This window comes from Benincasa hispida, chromosome 11 (genome assembly GCF_027475165.1).
Source record: "Benincasa hispida cultivar pf3 chromosome 11, pf3_genome.v1.1, whole genome shotgun sequence".
NCBI classification, from domain to species: domain Eukaryota; kingdom Viridiplantae; phylum Streptophyta; class Magnoliopsida; order Cucurbitales; family Cucurbitaceae; genus Benincasa; species Benincasa hispida.
Genome location: NC_143488.1, coordinates 13,836,562 through 13,857,468, shown reverse-complemented (window position 1 = coordinate 13,857,468; position 20,907 = coordinate 13,836,562). Strand labels below are relative to the sequence as shown.

The 20,907-nt window shown below is 30.4% G+C and overlaps 2 protein-coding genes across 2 annotated transcripts; both read right to left on the bottom strand.

The window, feature by feature from the left end:
* Positions 1-2,132: 2,132 nt before the first annotated feature.
* Positions 2,133-12,880, bottom strand: LOC120090512 (subtilisin-like protease SBT5.4). Its single transcript, XM_039048226.2, has 11 exons — positions 12,751-12,880; positions 11,950-12,059; positions 11,757-11,854; positions 10,417-10,581; positions 10,220-10,322; positions 8,692-9,229; positions 7,477-7,574; positions 6,544-6,789; positions 5,336-5,450; positions 4,930-5,143; positions 2,133-2,805 (listed from the first exon to the last, which is right to left on the bottom strand). The coding sequence occupies exons 1-11, from the start codon at positions 12,832-12,834 to the stop codon at positions 2,255-2,257; spliced, it is 2,322 nt and encodes a 773-aa protein (XP_038904154.1). The 5' UTR covers positions 12,835-12,880; the 3' UTR covers positions 2,133-2,254.
* Positions 12,881-15,158: 2,278 nt separating this feature from the next.
* Positions 15,159-19,973, bottom strand: LOC120090550 (subtilisin-like protease SBT5.4). The gene is made up of 11 exons (XM_090307469.1): positions 19,827-19,973; positions 19,620-19,729; positions 19,427-19,524; positions 19,118-19,282; positions 18,667-18,769; positions 18,050-18,587; positions 17,866-17,963; positions 17,433-17,678; positions 16,990-17,104; positions 16,689-16,902; positions 15,159-15,806 (listed from the first exon to the last, which is right to left on the bottom strand). The coding sequence occupies exons 1-11, from the start codon at positions 19,908-19,910 to the stop codon at positions 15,265-15,267; spliced, it is 2,313 nt and encodes a 770-aa protein (XP_090163595.1). The 5' UTR covers positions 19,911-19,973; the 3' UTR covers positions 15,159-15,264.
* Positions 19,974-20,907: the final 934 nt, after the last annotated feature.

The following is a 20,907-nucleotide window of genomic DNA, read 5'->3' as shown; positions in this document are numbered from 1 at the left end:
TTGTCGTTGAATTATACTCATATTTATTCAAGCTTTTAATCACAATTTATTAGCTAAAAATAAAAATATGTCAAGTAATATAAGTAGCAAGAAATTCTAAGACTTAAATATTTTAACAAGATTGTACTTGTTCATTAGTAGTTGAGTGTGTCAATAACCAACTATAATTTTTTTAAGGTTGTTTTCAAATATAGAAAAGTTAACCAAAATATTTATAAATATAACAAAATTTTACAGTCTACCTGCGATAGACTACTATTTATGTTTATTCGTTTCATAATAGATATATATAGTAGTAGTTTATCACCGTCTATCGTAGATAACTGTGATATTTTGCTATTATTTGTAAACATTTTTAGCAATTTTTCCATTTAAAATAATTGTACTTTTTTTTATTGAACTATTTATCGTTTAGGTACATTTTAAGAGGAGATATTGATTGTGGAAATTTGTAAGATTTTGTGAGATTTTATGTTTCAATTTAAAGTTTTGGTGAGAGTATCTATATTTTAAAAAAACAAAATTATCTATATAATTTATTTTAGAATTGGTTTTTTTGAACTTAAGAAAACATCAAACAAATCAATCACTATACTAATGATAGGACCATTTTTTAACCCTTTTTTTAAAAATTTTTTATTTTAGTAACGAGTTATTAACAATTTGTGTTCATATACTAACAGTAAACATATTTTTAAATTCGTTAAAGTTTAAGATTTTTTTTTGAATTTTTGAAAGATAAAGGAGTATTTTTTAAACAAAACATGGTTTCCATCCAAAACTAAGGTATTTTTTTAAAAAAAACTATTTTTAGAAGTTTAAGGTTGTTTGTGAAACTTTTAAAAGTTCAGGTGTATTTTTGACACAAAATATAAAGTTCAAGAATATTTTTTAATAGTGTAACTTAACATTTTATATCCTTCAATTTTAATTTCAATATTTTTAATGGTAATTATTTCAACTAAATCTTAAATTTAGTCTCTATTTCCCTATTATTATTTTTTTTTTCAAAAACTTATTTTTCCTAATATAATAGCAAGGGAGAGAACTCAAACAACAGACCTCTTGGTTGTTATTTGTTAACATATATTTTATATATGTCAGTTGAGCTATACTCGTTTTAACATAGGAAGATAAACTTTTAACTTTAAGAAAATAAGTACATCTCAATTATCGTTGAACTATGCTCATATTTTGTCATTCTTTTAATTACAATTTATTAGGTAAAAATTAAAATATGTCAAGTTAAAAAAAATATGTTTGTAGTCATTTAATTTAATGTTTTATTAATGCTAAAAATTAGGATGATTGAAAATGAGATCGTTGGGAATCAAAATATTACTATACTTATGGTTCTGTGCATGGGAATGGAATAAAAATCTTATGAGATTAATTATGATTGCATTTAGTTTTGTAGAATGCCAGAAAAAATACATGTTTAGTCGTTCGATTTTGGATCTATTTTCTATTTGGTCCAAGACATCGAAGTTGATAGTATAACTACTATGTCAATTGAATTTTTTTTCAAAAAAAGAAAATAAAAACAACATGTTACAATTTTATCATTAACGTCTTAGTTATATTTCATTTAGTCTTTAAGTTTTAAGATTTATACATTTAACATTAAATTCGACTAAATACTTACTTTCAGTCTTTAGTGTTAATATCTATTAATTATTTAGAAAAATTAAAAAATAATGAATAAAGTTTCATTATTTTTTTCCCCACTATTTAAATTAATTTTAAAACTTTTCATATATTATTTTAAATTAATTAATAGACACTAAAGGTCTTTTTACTTTCTGGTGGACAATAATTCAATTCACATTTCTCAACTTCAATTTACTAGATGTTTTGCAAGGATGGTGATGCTATGGATTTTTTTTGGACAAAGCATTCAAAATGTGGATCGACTAAAGTAACATAGTGGTTGTATTATTAACTCTGAAGTGAAATATACATCTCAAAAAGTCTTCGTGTTGTACTTTTTTGATTTTACATGTACTTGGCCTCAAGTGGCTTTATGCTGCAGTTTCTACAAACAAATTGTTTCAAAATATTTCTTAATTCTCTCTGTTGTTTCCATTACTCTGTTTGTAAGCCATAGAAAATAATAATAACAATAAAAAAAGTGAAGCAAAGAGAAATCCATTATCATTAAACATAACAATACACTGTGAACAAGACAAGAATTTCCTAAAGGATGTGCTAACACAAGTTAAATTTGACCCAATTCGACCTAACTCAATCCAGATCAACCACCTACTCTCACTACAATCGGACTTTTAACACGATGGTTCCCATCAGACCATTCAATTCTCCCAAACACATACATTTGACGAAAATCATTAGGCACACTACTCTTCAACACAACTCTAAAACTCTTCTCTTCATCAATTCCAGTGAACTTCAAACTAGTCGGCTCAACAAAAACCGAAACCCCTGGTGGTGCGTTGACTTGTACGACATACGTGCCTGGACTTCCCACATTCTTCAATCTCCTTTTGATCTTCACGACGGCCTCCGATTTCAGATCCGGTATCGAGATCGACGGGTAGTTCAAATCTGTTGTTTTGAATGATTTTGAACAAACAAAAGAAGTGTCATTGGAGAATTGTTTGATTTGTGTTTTGTTGTAGCCTAAAGCACATAGGTAGTTCAAGTAATCTTTGGTGGAAAGGTCATAAACAAGGCCTGGATTTGCTGCTTTGTTTGGACGAACATGGCCTGCACCATATGCAAATGCGTTTGCTTTCTCTTGCTTTGTGCTCAGTATTGGATTCAAGTCATTGGCTTTTGTTCCAGCTGCCAAGGTTCAAGTCAAATGTTTCTTAATGCAAAATTATGAAAATACCCAAAAGTAGGGGTGTACATAGGATGAGTTGGGTTAGGTTCAGGATATTTTTTGGACCAACCTGATGGTTAGGTTCAGGATATTTTTTGGACCAACCCGAAAATTCAGGTTGGTTTGATTGGCTACCCAAATGACCCAAATAAAGTTCTGTTAAAATTTGGATTGAGTTGGGTTGTCGGGTTATAACTTATTATTATTTTTTTTAATGAAAAATATGTAAATTTATATACAACACATCACTAATAACTAAAATCTCATAACATTAAGATGCTAAATAGCAAATATCTATGATATTTATTGTAAACTTTAAACAAATACAAATAACATAACAATTTTAAAAGAAAAGTATTAAAAATTCTAAAATTAATCAATACAAAAAAACCAAACTTTAAACAAAAAAGAATATATATATATACATATATAATTCGGGTTGAGTTGGGTCAACCCAAATTTTTTTTAGCCAACCCACAACCCAATCCAATGCAATAAAAATAGAAAAATTCAACCTAATCCAATCCAAGAACAAAATTAACCCAATCCAACCCAACCCTTACATTTTAGGTTGGGTAGTCCGGATTATTCATGTTGTCGGATTATTTGAACACCACTAACCAAAAGTTTAAAATGTTGACATCGACAGAAATATCGATAAAATGTTAATTTCGAGGCATGTTTTTGAAAACATTGTAAAAACATAAAACTAAACAAATATATTTAAATTAATAATAACCATTTTAGGTTCCTTAAACAAGTTAACATGTTTATTATTAATTATATGATATATAGTGACATTGTGTTGCTTATTTTATTATATTTCATAGATTTTTCTACGTATAACAAAAATGTTGATTTACCTCTTATGTCGATGTTGAGCATGTGAAAATATCATATCGAAAGTCGACAAAAATTCAATACCATGCAAATATACAATAATCCTACCATTTTACTAGCCTCCTCGAATAATTTCTCTATACAATCGGTAAATTACAAGTTTAATTAGTCCCTAGAACATTGAAAATAGTTTAATAGATCTAAACCTTATAGAATCAAAGTAGTATATGTAGTGATTTTATAGGCTTTGCCCTATATCTATATTGGTTTATGAAAATTTTATTTTACCTCATTATTGGATTCAACATAGTATGTTAATCTAAGTAATCATTTTAGATCTTTGACATATTCCAAGTTTTTAAAAATTAATTGGTCTTCTATTGGATATAAAATTTGGGCCATTTGGGCCTTTTTTTTTTAAAAAAAAATTATTATTATTATTATTATTTGTATCTAGTAGAGACTCTAATTTTAAACAAATATCAAATAAATCAGGATATTATTGACACAAAATTAAAAATTTATTAAATTAAAAGTTTAAGGATATATTAATCATTTTAAAAGTTTAGAACATGATACAATATTGAAAATTTTAAAAGGGATTTTTTTAAATATTTAAAAATATTTACGTTTTTGGACTTTTTTGCTATAAAGTGTAAATATTTTTGGGATTTTTCTATTTATAAAAATTTTCCTTTTTTTTAAAACCAAATAGAAACAAATTTGACAATTTTGACTCCATTTAATAAGGTATTTAGTTTCCAGTTTTTGAAAATTAAGTTTCTAATCACATTATCCACTTATCTATTTCTTTGTTTTATTATTCACTTTTGTATACATACATTAAAGACCAAGCCAAAATTTGAAAACTAAGAATTAAAAATTAAAAACAGTTTTAAAATTTCATTTGATTTTAAAAATTTGATAAAAAAACTCAAGAAACGTGACAAATTATAGTAAGAAAATTGGGAAAAAAGAGATATAAATTAAAAAAAAACAGAAAACCAAAGTTAAAAGTCTCGTTTGATAACTATTTCATTTATAGTTTTTTGTCTTTGAAATTTATGTTTGTTTCCTCTCAATTTTCTTAAACATTTAACATTTTAGTTAAAATCTAAATCTAACAACAAAACAAGGTTTAATTACACACTATATAAGTAAAAAAAATGTTACTTTTTATTTTTAAAAGTTAAAAATCTGAAATTAAACAGTAATCAAACAGGACGGAAATGGTGATAATGTACCTGTGGTCATGATAGCAGATCTAATAGCTGCAGGACTCCATTTAGGATAAAGTGTTTTGAGAAGTCCAACAATCCCAGAAATATGAGGACATGACATTGAAGTCCCAGATTCTACGTTAAATGCCACCCTACGTTTATCAAAACTTGAACCTGATGGTGATGCATCTTCAGAGTATGCTGCTAATATATTCACACCTGGTGCTGTTATATCTGGCTGCAAAATTCATAAACGTCTCATCCCGGTTATCGATAAACAAAAAATCAAACAAGAAAACTGATATACAGATTCACGTGATTCACTAACGATATTCACACAGTTGATTATTGAAAGCGTTAGATAACAGATTTAAGATATTTCAACAATGGATCAATTACTCGAACGATATTACTATTTTAGTTAACCAACCTTGAGTATTGATGGATCGATCGTGTTGGGCCCTCTTGACGAGAATGAAGCCATAACTGGTGCTGGTTTGACTCCCAACTCTGTCCTCACGTGAGTCAGGTAAGCCATTGGAATTCTAGTTTTAGCACAAAATGAGTTGTGAGTTTTACGAGTTTAATCGTACTTGAACTTTTAAGTTTGTGTCAAGCTAATGAATCTTTGAACACATTAAAAAAAATGTCGTATAATGGGTCTTTTAAGGTTCTGTTGGTAACTATTTCGATTTTAAAAATTGTGTTTGTTTTCTTACACCTTTCTTACCATGGTTTTCATCTTTTCTAACTAAATAATATTTGAATTTTTAATCAAATTCTAAAAACAAAGATAAGTTTTTGAAGCCCCTATTTGATAAGCTTTTGATTTTTAAAAAATTAAACCTATAGACACTACCTTGCACCACTTATTGATTTCTTTGTTTTGTTGTTTACATATTAGGACCATTTTCAAAATTCAAGTCAAAGATTTCAAAACTAAAAGAAGTAGTTTTTTTTTTTAATTTTTTTTTTCTTTTTAGAATTTTGTTAAGAACTCAACTACTTACTAAATTAGAAAAAGATGAAAACCATGATTACAAAATTATGAGACAACAAACATAATTTCCAAAAATTAAAAACTAAAAACCAAAAGGTTATTAAAGAGAGCCTACAAACTATTTCTTAACTCTCCAAAAAAGGTAAAGTACATAACAAAACAAAGAAATCAATAAGTGAAAGTAACATCTATAAACTTTATTTAAAATCCCAAAACCCAAAAACCAAATGATTATTAAACGAGACCTAAACTTTTAAGTTTGCGTTTAATAGTCATCAACTTTAAAAGTGTCCAATAAATCCTTAAAAGATTCGATTTTGATATATATTTTTTAAAAAATTTAAACTAATTGATTTATTTGATGATGGCTAATAAGATCCTAAACTTTCAACTTCACATCTAATATATCCGTACATTTTATAAAATATCAAATGGCCTATAAGACACATTTTAAAGTTCCAAAACTTATTGACACAAAAGTTGAAAGCCTTAGACACAAAAATAGACGTCCATAGGTGAAATCTATGAGACACTTTCTAACGTTGAATGACTAAATAGATAGAAACCTAGACGTATAACTTAACCGACGTACTTCATGAATAAAAATAGGAGAAGATGGAAGGAGGAGTAAAAATTACTTGGTAGAGTTGATGTATTGGTAGACTAGTTGACCATCAGAATAGGTTATATGGGAAGCAGGAAGTAAATGTGCATCAGCTAAAAGTTCATCTCCATTTTCCTTGTCATTAGCAAGAATCATCCCAACAGCACCTGCTTCAGCAGCCACAAAACCTTTGTCCACTCTTGCATTGATCCCTCTAAGACAAACTACAATCTTCCCTTTTACCTTTTTTGGATCAAGAGACCCTTCTTCACATATTAGCCTAAAAAACACACATTAAATTTTGCTTAAATATCATTTTGTTTTTGTTTTACCATCAAAATATTGGTTGAGTTGTACAAAAAAATTTTCTCGAACTTTATCGTAGGCTTCAGTCATAACTTTAGACTTTGAAAAGTTTCATTTTGATCTCCTGTTAAAATGAAGGATATAAATGAATGTGTGACTACTGATTGTAAAAGTTGGAAGGCTTACCTAGTAGCATCATTTATAAGTTATTTTCAACTATATCGAAATTTAATTGCATGTTTGAGAGTACTGATTCTAAAATGGTTAAGAACACTTTTGTCATTTTCAAAGTCGCTTGGAAAATGTTTTTGACCATACAAAATCAATTTTAATAGTATGGAAATTGTATTTAGAAATTGAAGTGATTTTAAACATGATATAAGTGAATTTACTTATTTCAAAATTACTCCCAAACATGCACTAATATTGATTTTTACTATTCATTTCAACTCGAAAGATTTTGTCGTAAATGATATCTGTATATTCCTTCCAATTTTTAAACATCAACTACCATTAAATTTTCATTCATGGTTTCAATGAAAAAAAAACTCCATTATGGGTAATTTTTGGACAATTTCAAAGTTCAAAATTAATTAAATTAAAATATTCAATGTTTAACAACATAATTGAAATCTATTCAAAATTACAAAAATATACTCACGCGTGGTAGTTAGAGACATTGTTGGCTTTTGCATCTAGAGAACTGATCAATGGATAGAACTTCTGTTCTGGCAATATTTTATCAGAAAGGCTTGCACCCTAATATTGATATAATTGAAGTTCATTAAAGACAGCAAGAACATGGGAGCCATATACTCAAATGAATAAAGATGAATAGATAAGAAGCACGGATATAGATATAAAATACAAACACGATAAAATATAAAGACATTGCACACGGATATTATATGTTTATTCATATAAACATCTATCAATTATATACTCGAAGAAAATTCAAAATTCAAAGTCAGATGTGTTTATGAATTTATATGCTTAGAAATAATGAGTTTGATATATGTTGCTTTCAAATACAAACACGACAAAATATAAAGACATTGCACATGGATATTATATGTTTATTCATATAAACATCTATCAATTATATACTCGAAGGAAATTCAAAATTCAAAGTCAGATGTGTTTATGAATTTATATGCTTAGAAAAATGAGTTTGATATATGTTGCTTTCAAATTTATTGTTTTTGTCCTATATTATTATAGTATCCTAAATAAGTGTCCAAACACTATATAAAGGAATCTATGACTTTAGTTTCAAATTGTCCGAGCAAGAAACATTTTAAGTTTGATGTATTAAATCTAACTAGATTTCCCTTTTTCATGCTCTCGTTTGAGACTAAAGAAAATGTGTAAGTAGTACAAAAGTTTTTGAGAAAGTGTCCTTGTAATAATTGTGATCGAGGAGAGAATTTTATGTGATTGTAATAACTTTTCACATAGTGAATTCCTTTTTGGTGGATCGTGGGTTTTCTCCAGGTTTGAAGTTTTTCACGTAAATTGTTGTATTTCCTAGTTTTGGTAGTGGTCGAAAGTTTTTTCCAACAATAACTAGTATCCTTATATGTGTCAACACTAGTGAGCCAAACATAACATTTTTTTAGAGAACAATACTAAAGGATATGAGGTTCAGTAGGTGCACTAAAATATCTTAACTAGGTTGACACATTCTTAGCGCCATCATCATACCCCAACCCTAAAGTGATTCATTCCATAAATAAACAGTATAAGGAAGAGTTGGAGAAGAGTTCAAAAAAGCAGATACAGGTAGCAATCCGGATAAAGGAAAGCCACGTTAGAAAGACATAAGAAACAAAGTAGATAGACAAAACTAAAGTGTTTGTGTTTCTTCAAAGTGTACCTTAATGTGCTTCTTATCTCCGAGTGCGACATAACTCGTAAAAAGCCTATCAATTGTGCTAGCTCCCACAGTTATGATCCATGGTGCAACATTAGAGACAGAGCCAGGAATTGGGCCAGAGTTTCCAGCAGAACAAACAACAGTAATACCATTTTGAACAGCATGAAATGCTCCTATAGATATTGAATCTTGGGCAAAATCACTAGGATCTCCACCAAGTGAAACAGACAGAACATCAACTCCATCACTAATGGCAGCTTCAAAGCCAGCTAGAATGTCTGCCTCAAAACATTCACCAAACAAGAACACTTGAGGCCAACAAACTTTATAGGCAGCAACAAGGGCTTTAGGTGACCCTCCTTTTGCAGTGCCATTACCATACCCAAATATATTAGCTCCTTCAACAAAATGGCCACCAGCTGTGGATAATGTGTGTGTTCCATGCCCTTCATGGTCCCTTGCTGATTCATAGCTTGAGTTTAGAGGTCCCACAATGGCTGCATACCCTTTGTTGAAATACCTTGCTCCGATCAGCTTCCTGCATTTTTTACGAGGTTTGATACGAGACACTCATACGATACGACAACTAGGTAGATCACGGAGACGTGATAGTGACGAAATTTTAAGAAAGTTTATGGATTTGTAGTACTATGCTTAAAAAAGACGATGTTAAATTACAAATTTAGTTCATGAACTTTTTGTATCTATTTGATCATTTGAACTTTAGAAAGTGTATAATGAGTTTTTGAACTTTTGAGGTTTGTGTTTATTTGGATCCTAAAACTTGAACAAGTGTGTCTAAAAAGTCTTCACAGTTTCGATTTTATGTCTAATATGTCATTGAAATTTTAACTTTGTGTCTAATAAAAGTCTTATGCGACAGTTTTTTCTAAATCCACAAGCCTAGGAGTCAAGTATATAAATTTTATGTTTATATAAAAAATTTACAACATGTTAGAGGCCAATTTTGAATATGTTTAGAACCTATTAGACAAAAAACAAATTGAACGTTCAAGGACCTATTAGACATTTTTAAAGTTAAAAACCTTTTAAACATAGAACTAAAAGTTCAAAGACCTATTAGATATTTTTTAGGGTAAATTACAAATTTGGTCCCTATACTTTGGTGAAAGTTAGCATTTAATCCCTATAGTTTGACAAAAACTCATAAAGAGTTCCTACGGTTTTGATAAAAGCCTCATAAATAGATCCTACTGTAGAGATTATTTATGAGAGTTTTATCAAACCATAGGGACTAAATTTTAATTATAAATCATAGAGACTAAGTTCAAACTTTCTCCGAACCATAAGGATCGACCAAATTTACAATTTTAACCTATTTTTTATATGTTAATATAGTAACCTTAACCATTGTTCAATATGCATCAATATTTCACTTTGTACAACTAGCATCAAACACGTGTCTATTGCACATAATGATGTTTAATACGTGTTAGACACGTTAATCAAATCAAAGTGTCCGTGCTTCTCAACAAGAAGCAATGGAGTAAAGATTGATGTTAGGGACCTGTTGCAATGAAATTTGGAGCCACCTTCACAACTTCCCTTCCACCTTGTTGGGATAGGTCCATATCCTTCATCATTGAAACTCTTTGATTCTGGCCAAACACCTGTGTATTGATTCCAATTATACAAATACAAATATACACAAATTGCAAAATTATAACCAAAAACTTTTAAAAAAAAATGTGAAACAGAACAAACCTGTGTCAAGGTTGGCAATGATTGTAGATTCACCAAAACTTGCAAGATTCCAAATAGAGTTTGAAGGAATTGCACCATTATTCTCAACTCCAAGAAAGTTCCATGAAAGTGTTGTGTGCAGTTTTTTCCCTTTGTTTTCATGTACTGATACCACATCAGGATGTTCTAAAAAAAATGGACAAGAAAATGAGAAAACACCATTGGGATTAAATTTTGATGTGGAATCTTCTGCACAAAAGATCTACGTCTGGTTTGATAACTATTTTTAAGGTTTCGTTTGATAATCATTTCGTTTTTTGTTTTTGATTTTTGAAAATTAAGCCTACTTCTTCTCTATTTCTTATAATGATTTGTATCTTTTTTAAGTACAATGGTTGAATTCTTATCCAAACTCCAAAAACAAAAACAACATTTTAAAAACTATTTTTTCTAATTTTCAAATTTTGGCTTGATTTTTAAATCATTGGTAAAAAATAGATGGCAAAAGAAGACATTTGGAGGTGAAAGTAATGTTTATAGGCTTAATTTTAAAAAAAAAATGGTAATTAAATGAGACACTAGTTATATACTTTTTAGAAACATTTTTTCAAATTTCAATACTAAAAAAAATAGGTCCTTATTGATAACCATTCCGTCTTTTGTTTTTGGCTTTTGAAAATTAATTAAGTTATAAACTATACTTTCACCTCTAAATTTCTATGTTATGTTGTTCACATTTTCTACAAATATTTTCAAAAACTACACCAAATTTTGGAAAGTAAAAAAAGTAGTTTTTATTTTTAGATTTTTGACTAAAAATTCAAATGTTTATTTAAGAAAAGTGAAAACCATGTTTAGAAATTAAGAGAAAACAAACATAAAACTAAAAACGGAGAATGATTATCAAACGAGATTGTAGTTATTACAAACATATTATTGTCTTTTAAATTTGTCTAAAAATCCAAATATTTTTTTTTAAAAAAACGAAAATCATTATAAAGAAGTTGCAAAGAAATAAACACATTTCAAAATAGAAAAAAAAGGAAGGTCTTGTTCCATACCCATTTGATTTTTAGTTTTTTATTTTTGAAAATTAAGTCTATAAATATCCTTTGCATCTCTAGGTTTTTTTTGATAGGTTATCTAATTTCTAGCAATATTTTCAAAAAAAAAAAAAAAAAGAAAAAAAAAACTTTTAAAAAACTTGTTTCTGTTTTTAGAATTTAGCTATGAGTTCGACTATACGAAAATCATTGTAAGAAATTGCGACAAAATAGAATTAATTTTAAAAAACTAAACAGTTATCAAACAGGCTGAAATCGTTATCAAGTAGGACTGTAGAATTGGATGAATGAATTTACTTGTGAGATCGCTTGCAACTTTTTGATCTAGCACAGCTGCAAAGCCATTGATATGTCTATTGTATGAGTAAAAAATTGCTTCCTTAGCTGCTTCATTGCTGTGCTTGGAAACACAGAAAAAAACAGTGTAAATATCAAAAGTGAGAGTTAAAACAAATATTAACTTCATGATTTTAAACTAAAAAAGCTTCACCTTCCTAACAAGGATCCAAGTAAATTATAGTGAGATTCTGTTGCAAGTTGGGCATCAATTGCAGAAGGATTCAACCCATGTGAATGTGATCCCAAATAAACAATATAAGACTGCACAAAATAAAAGAAAAATTTTAAGTGTCTTACAAGAAAAACCCCAAATGTTCGGTAACCATTTCGTTTTTTTGTTTTTGGTTTTTAAGAATTAAGCTTTATTTTCTCTCAATTTCTTACCACGGTTTGCATCTTTTTTTTTTAAGTACAAGAGTTGAAGTTTTAACGAAATTCCAAAGACGAAAACAATTTTTTTTTAAAAAAAACTATTTCTTTAAGTTTTTAAAATTTGGTTTGGTTTTTTAAATATTGGTAAAAAGTAGTAACAAAGCATGGAATTTAGGGGTGAGATGAGTGTTTGTAGAAATCAAAGAATAAATTAGTTACCATACATGGCTTGAAAAATATAGATATTTCAAAAACAAAAAACCAAGAAACGAAAAGGTTACTGGACAAAATGGTTACAATGATTTGCATTTTTTTTAAGGACAAGAGTTGAACTCTTAGCCAAATTCTAAAAACAAAACTAAGTTTAAAAACTATTTTTTTAGTTTTCAAAATTTGGTTTGGTTTTTGAAAGTGCCGGTAAAAAGTAGATATAACAAAACATGAAATCTAGTAGTGAGGTGAGTGTTCATAAGCTTAATTTTCACGAACAAAACACCAAAAAACGAAATGGATTCCAAATCAGGCTAAAAAGACGTAGAATTTTTACAAAAGGGACATTTAAGAATGATCATTGACTAACCTTCTTGAATGCAATGGTGGATGTTTGAAACAGAGAAAACAGAAAGAATGAAAGAAGCAATGAAGAAAGATTCAAAGCCTCCATTGCCTTTTCTCTCTTAAAATAATGGCCAACTGTTCTATGTTTCTTATTGGCTTTTATAAGAATTGAACAAGACTTTGGCTATTCATTTTTATCTATAGAAAGTGATGGGAGATTCTTTTTCCATTTGAAGAGAAATCAGAAACCCAAGAGGCAAAAATGGTGGGAAATTATGGTCTAATGAAGAAATTACAAGGATAATTATGGTTAGGAAATGAAAAATTATTTAATAACATACCTTAGCACCAAAAAAAATGGAATCCAAAAAGTAATTATATCAAATTTGGGTAGGAAATTAAGATAATATGGTTATATGGTTATATGATTATGTCTCATTTCATAGCACCCAATTCATCCCTTTTATTTTTGTTCATGGCACATTCCAAAAACAGGTATTTCTCTTGAAACTACTTAGCTTTTTAAGCATAGGAATATTTGCATCTTTGTATCCTTCTAGTTTTATTTGAAGTTTGAACTTTTACAAATGCCAACTCATTGTTACATGGCTGAACTTATCAAATAATAATAATAAAAAAGTAATGTCGTAATTTAGTTTGTTAAGATACATATCATTACCAATAGGTCAGGTTCGAATATCTCACCCTATATGTTGTTGATCTTAAAGAGAAAAAAAAGTTCAGGACATTGTATTTCATTTTTTAAATTTTAGACGATCTTAAATTAGTTGAAGTTAATTGGAAAAAGTTACACTTTTGGTTCTTGGGTTTTCGAACCCTATATTTAAAATCTTAGGTTCCATGTTGGTATGTTAATTTTCCGTTAATTAGCTAATAGAAAGATACGCGACACTTTTTTTTACTCTCTCTCTTCTTTCTATCTTTTCCATCTTTCCTCTTCTTTCTATCTCTTCCTCCTCTCGTTGATGTTGGGAGGAGGACGGGAAGAAAAGGGAGAAAGATGAGAGGAAAAAAAAGAATAAAAATAGTGTCACATCAAATTTTTTTTAGTAATTAACTGAAAATTGGTGATAGAAAACAAAATGATATCAAAATCAAACTTTAGGGATTGAAATGTCGAGTTTGAAATTTAGAGATCAAAATGCTACTAAACTCAAATTTAGAGATCAAAAGTGTAATTTTTTTCAAGTTAATTTTAACATGCCACACTTCAACATAACAAAAGAAAGAAATTCCTACTAATTTCACCATTGCTTTAGGTTTAGGTTTAATTTAATGCAATCAAAATTCTAAGCCTAAATTTTATTGAATAGGGTAGTGTAGAGTAAAAACTAATTATTTTTCTAATTATTAATTAGTTGAAAATTTTAAGATATTAATTATATACATGCATGTTACTTTAAGGTAAATTAATTTTTTCCAACTTTGTTTTAACACCCTACTTTCCGGGTGTGTTCGGTTGAAGAGAATTTAAATTTGAAAATAAGTCATTTTGAAAACAATTTAGAATGTTTGACAACTACTTGAAATAGCTTTTGAAACACTTTCAAAGTGTATTTTAAATAGTTTTTATCAAAAGAGTTTAAATAAAATTATTTTTTAAAAAAACTCTAGTCAATCCAAACATGCCCTTCAAATGGGTCGCCTCTCCGTATGAACTTTAATGGGATGATAATTAATATAATTGAAAATGAGAGTTGAGAATCAAACCTTTTTATTTTTCTTCGGTACAAGATAATTAAACTTGTGACCTTACTATATGGATTTCAAAGTGGCACTTAATTATATCAATTGAGTTATACTTAAATATGTCCTTAAGTAGTTCCTTTTCTTAAGATGTACGAATAATTTTTTTCTTATTTATAATGCAATTTCTCTCCTTTCAAGAAAAAAATTTGCCGTGGGGAGAATTTTCATATATATATTTCTCGTATATCATGAATCTCTCATTCTCTTACATTCAATTGTGTAAAATGACAAATAAAGTAAACTACATTCTTCGTATGCATTAAAGAATTAACTTAAAAATATATGGTCATTGGAACACCGAGTTCAAAATAACAAAAATTCTATAGTTTCTTTAAGGGAGAACAAATCCTCCAACATATTTCCACAATGATATAATATTTTCTATTTTGGACATAAATCTCATGACTTTACTTTTAGTTTTACCCAAAAGGTCGAGATAGTTGTCCTTGATTATTTACCCTCGATCTTCCCATTATTTAGCCAATTAATAGTTTCTAATAATGGTGTGTATGGGGTATGTTAACGACCTCTCAACTCTCGACTCTGGTTCGAGCAATTTTAACAAACCATAATTGTTGCAGTTTCTACAAACTAGTTTGCATTTGCATCAATCTATTTTAGATAATTTAAGGTGAAAGAGAGCAAGAAAAAAAGAAAAAGAAGAATCCATTATCATAGGACTTGTAAACAGTAGAATTTAGGTAGAAAAAAACTTGTTCAAAAGAAATATAATGATCCATCACCATCATGTTTTTCTTTTACCAAATCATCCCAAATTCACTACAATTGGGCTTCTAACATGATGCTTCCCATCTTCCCATACTAAAGACCCAAATACATAGCCTCTACTATGCTTGTTATCTGCAACACTCCCCACAATAACTTTGAAACTCTTCTCTTCATCAATTCCAGTAAACTTCAATGTACTTGGCTTAACTGAAACTGATGCTCCTGGGGGTACCTTCACTCTAGCAACATAAGTGCTTGGCTTTCCCACATTCTTAACTCTTCTTTTGATTGTTACAAGGCCTGGTTTCATGTTGGGTATGGAGATTGATGGGTAGTTGAAATCTGTTAGTTTGAATGACTTCGAACAAACGAACGACGTATTCGAGAATTTGCTGATTTGTGTTTTGTTGTAACCTAGAACACATAAGAAATTCAAGTAGTCCTTGGTGGTAAGGTCATAAACAAGCCCAGGGTTCATTGCTCTGTTGGGCTGGACATGTCCTGCACCATATGCAAATGGGTTGGCTTTGAGCTCCTCTGTATTTAGTATTGGATGTTTGTCATTGGCTCTGGTTTCAGCTGCAGAAAGGAAATTGAAAGAGAGATTTTAGTTTGCAAGATTTTATTAAGAGAGGTTAGATGAGTTAGGTCCAACTACTAGTACTTTGAAGCCAATGGGTTACGATAAATTTAACTATATTTATATTATGACAAAAACAAATCAACGAGCAAAGAATAAAGAACAAAGATTTACCTGATTAACTAACAGCGTGTTAGTTACATCTACGAGTAGAGAGAGAGCATTTTTTATTATTAGAGAGAAATATCAAATAACACAGATGCAAATGCGGTAATAGGATAGAGGGTTTATATATAGCATCCCTCTAAATCCTAAGGTAAGACAACAGATTCAAGGCATTCCAACAATTAATACTTTAACATTTCCTTTGATTTATAGGCTTAGAAACATGCAAAAGATCTAATAAGGTAGGAAATGACATTACAGGAGTTTGAACATAGAGGACTTCTTGAATCACTATTGAACTCAAAAGTTTAGCTAATGAGTTACGGTAGATTTAATTAATCAATACTTTAACATAGCCAACCCTTCATCTCTATTTACGTAATGATTTAATCTAAAAAGTACACAGATATAGATATGAGACAAGGACATGACACCGTTAAAGTTTTCTAAAATCTTAGACACCGACACTAAGACATTTATTAAAGTACACATTTTTATAAAGTATATATCATTGCTATACAAGAAGGAAAGTCGAAGTCAAGGCGTTTACACATTTACGTGCTTAAAAAATTAGTTTGATGTATTTTACTCTTAAAATTTATTATTTTTGTCACATGTGCCTCCATTTAGTATGCTTGAATAAGTCTTCGTTGCATATCTAACAAACGTTGGTCCTACTTTTACGTGCTTGTTAAGATTTAATATTTAGAATGTACCTGTGGTCATGATTGCAGATTTGATAGCTGCTGGACTCCATTTTGGATAAAGGGTCTTGAGAAGGCCAACAATACCAGAAATGTGGGGACATGACATGGAAGTTCCAGATACTATATTAAATGGAATTCGACGATTATCAAACGACGAACCGCTTGGCGATGCATCTTCAGAATAGGCTGCTAGGATATTGACACCAGGTGCTGTTATATCAGGCTGCAGAAACAAGAAAATATGAGATACAAACTCAAAATATGATGTGTTGTTGAACATTGAATGTTATACAGTTTTAGGAATGAAAACCTTGAGTATTGACTCCTCCATCGTGTTGGGACCTCTTGATGAGAATGAAGCCATAACTGGTGCTGGTTTGATTCCCAGCTCTGTTCTTGCATGAGTCATGTAAGCCATTGGAGTTCTGGTTAAGGTAAAGAAAACATAAGTTTTGTGAATAAGTATGCTATGTAATCAATAAATACAAATAGATAAAAAAGCGTAAACAATAATGAATCAACATTGAGATTTACGTGGTTCACTAACAGTGTGTTAGCTACGTCTACAGGCAAAAGAAGAATAGTTCAAATTACAGACTAATGATGCCTCTAGGGTTAGAGAGTTTATATAGTGAGACCCGTGTATTTGATCGTTCGAAGCATCAGATAAAAGATTCAAAGGATTCCAACAGGTAAAAAACAGGATTTTTGTAATAAGTATGGGAATTGATGAGAGTATATGGAGTTTCTTACTTGGTGGAATTGATGTATTGGTAGATTGATTGGCCATCAGTATAGCTTACATGGGAAACAGGAAGTAGGTGTGCATCAGCTATAAGTTCATCCTCATTTTGCTCAGTGTTAGCAAGAATCATTCCAACAGCACCTGCTTGAGCTGCCACATAACCTTTATCCACTCTTGCATTTTCCCCTCTAAGGCAAATTATAATCTTCCCTTTTACCTTTCTGGGATCAAGTGACCCCTCCTCACACAGTTGGCTGCAAGGATTCATCAAAGTTTGCTCAATCTAATATGATTACTGTCATTGTTTAAGAAGTAAGAATACAATATGAGACACGAATACGATGAGGACATGTTTATTAAAATATACATTTTTCTGGATAAGACACTAGTAAAATATACATAGAAAATATAGTAATCAAGCCAAATTGAAACTATACTCACGCGTCATCGAAAGAGACATGGTTTGCTTTTGCATATGCAGCACTGATCAATGGATAGAATTTCTGGGCTGGCAATATTTTATCAGAAAGACTTGCACCCTTGTATTAACAATTGAAGGGCATTAAAGACAGCAAAAACAAGGTAAAATAGAGCCTTTGAGTTAGAAATGAATTAAGATGTGTACCTTGATATGCTTCTTGTTTCCAAGGGCCACATAACTGGTAAACTCTCTGTTGATTGTGCTAGCACCCACAGTAAAGATCCAGGGTGCCACATTTTCTACAGTCCCTGGAGCCGGTCCAGAGTTTCCTGCAGAACAAACGACGACAATACCTTGTTGAACGGCATGGAAGGCACCGATAGCTGCTACGTCGTCGGAAAAATCTTTGGAATCTCCACCAAGTGAAAGTGAAAGAACATCAACTCCATCACTAATAGCAGCTTCAATGGCTGCTAAAATGTCAGCATCAAAACAACTACCACCAGAATCCACTGGAGGCCAGCATACTTTATAGGCAGCAACAAGGGCTTTAGGGGACCCTCCTTTTGCAGTGCCATTACCATTCCCAAATACATTAGCTCCTGAAATGAAATTGCCTCCAGCAGTTGATAAAGTGTGTGTTCCATGTCCATCATGGTCTCTTGCTGTTTCATAGGTTGCATTGAGAGATCCCACATAAGCTGCATACCCTTTATTGAAATACCTTGCTCCAATCAGCTTCCTGTATTTTTAAAACTTTACAATTACAGTTGTAGAAAGAAATGAAGAAAGACAATGAAGCAGCATTTTGTGTAAGTTACCTGTTGCAATGAAATTTGGAGCCACCCTCACAACTTCCTTTCCATCTTGTGGGAAAAGGTCCATATCCTTCATCACTGAAACTCTTTGATTCTGGCCAAACGCCTGTACCGATACCAATGAGCAAAGAAGCATGAACGACACAGACACGGCATCGCACCATTTTTTGAAAATTTTGAACATGTATATGACAACATATTTTTTAAAATATGTATCACTATCAAATTATATTGTTTTATGTGTCTATTTAGTATATGAAACAAGTGTTTGATGCATGTTTGTCTACCACTTATGTTACTAAACAAGGGTGTACAACAAATGTCGGTGTGTTCAAGTGGTCAACACGTGTCGGATATGAACACGCTAGCCAAACTAAAGTGTCTATACTTCTTAGCCGATTAGAGAAAGGAAATTGCAGAAAGTTCAAAAACTTGGAATAGAAACAGGAGCAACCTGTGTCAAGGTTGGCAATGATTGTAGATTCACCAAAACTTGCAAGATTCCAAATAGATTTTGTAGGAATTCCATCATCATGCTCTACTCCAAGAAATTTCCATGAACTTGTTGTGTGCAGTTTTCTTCCTTTGTTCTCATGAACAGATGCCACAGCAGGATTTCCTGTCATGATATGCAAGTCATGTATTTTGATTACCAACAAACACACAGAGAAAAAAATGGAGTGTTACTATAAGGGATTAAAATGAAGAAACAGAGGACAAAAGTCAAATAAATTCATATTTAGCATTGGATGAATTGTTTTACTTGCTAAATCTTCTGCTACTTTATGGTCAAGCATGGCTGCAAAGCCATTGATATGTCTGTTGTATGAGTAGAAAATTGCTTCCTTGGCTGCCTCATTGCTATACATAGAAACAAAAAACAAGAGTGAGGATTAAATAAATTGGCATTAGAGAAATCTTGCTGATTGTATGACAAAAACTATAATAAGCTCCACCTTCCTAACAATGATCCAAGTAAACTATAGTGAGATTCTGTTGCGATTTGAAGATCGACCGAAGAAGGATTCGACCCGTGTGAATGTGATCCCAAGTAAACAATGTAAGACTGCACAAGATTAACAAGAATTTTCATTTTAGATTGAAAATTCAAAATATATAAACATATTTTCTCAAAGCAGATTCATCAATGATCATTAGCTTGCCTTTTGGGTGGCAATGGTGGAAGTTTGCAACAAAGGGAAAAGAAAAAACAACAAAAGCAATGAAGATAGATTGAAAGCCTCCATGGCTTTTTACTTGAAGAATCTTCTGAATGATGAACTCCTTCCATTCTTTTCACCTTTATAATAACAAATGTTTTTCAGATTTGACTGTTCATTTTACTTATAGAAAGTTTTGAAATGGTCATTAAATTTCAAGAGAATGGGGAAGATCAAGAGGCAGAAATGGTGGAAAGTCTTGGTGTGATGAAGAAGTTACAAGAGGATGATTTGGATAATTATGGAAAGAAAATGAAGAGAATTTAAAAGCAGTTATTGCTCTAAAAGTGTGGAATCCTTAGCAATGATCATGTTAGATATAAGAGGGAAAGAAGATGATTAGATGATATTTTTTTCATATTTGGCCATTACAACTTCCAAAAAATAGGTATTTTCTTGCAGCTGCTTAGCTTTTTTGAGCATAGGGATGGAATCTTTGCATTCTGCAAAACATTCGAGTTCTCTTTTTAATTTTGAAGTTCGGTCAACTAGAGCTTAACTCAACTGGTATCTGTATGTACTAAGGACCAAGAGGTTCGTAGTTCAAATCCCTCTACAAGAGGTTCGTAGTTCAAATCCCTCTACATCGATTGATACTAAAAAATAAAAAATAAAAAACTTTGAAGTTTGAACTTTCACAAATACCAAATCATTTTTTCCTTTTTGCAAATATCTGATCATTGTCTTGTATTGCCATTGCACTTTTTTTTTTTCCTTTTGTCCCATGATACATTATCTATGTTTTTTTTAGGTTAAAAATCACTTTGGTCTTTGAACTTTCTTGAGAGCAACCATGTAGTCCTTAAGCTTTAGTTTGTAACGATTTAATATCTGTACTTTCAATGTTGTAACGATTTGGTCCCCGAACTTTAATATGTAACAATTTAGTCCTTGTACTTTCAAAATTGTAACAATTTTGTCCCTCATGTAAAATATTTAATCAAAATTCGATGACAATTTTTAAAAATTTATGATGTAGACCTTATATTTTGCAAAAATATTAATTCTCTAATCGATTTAACGG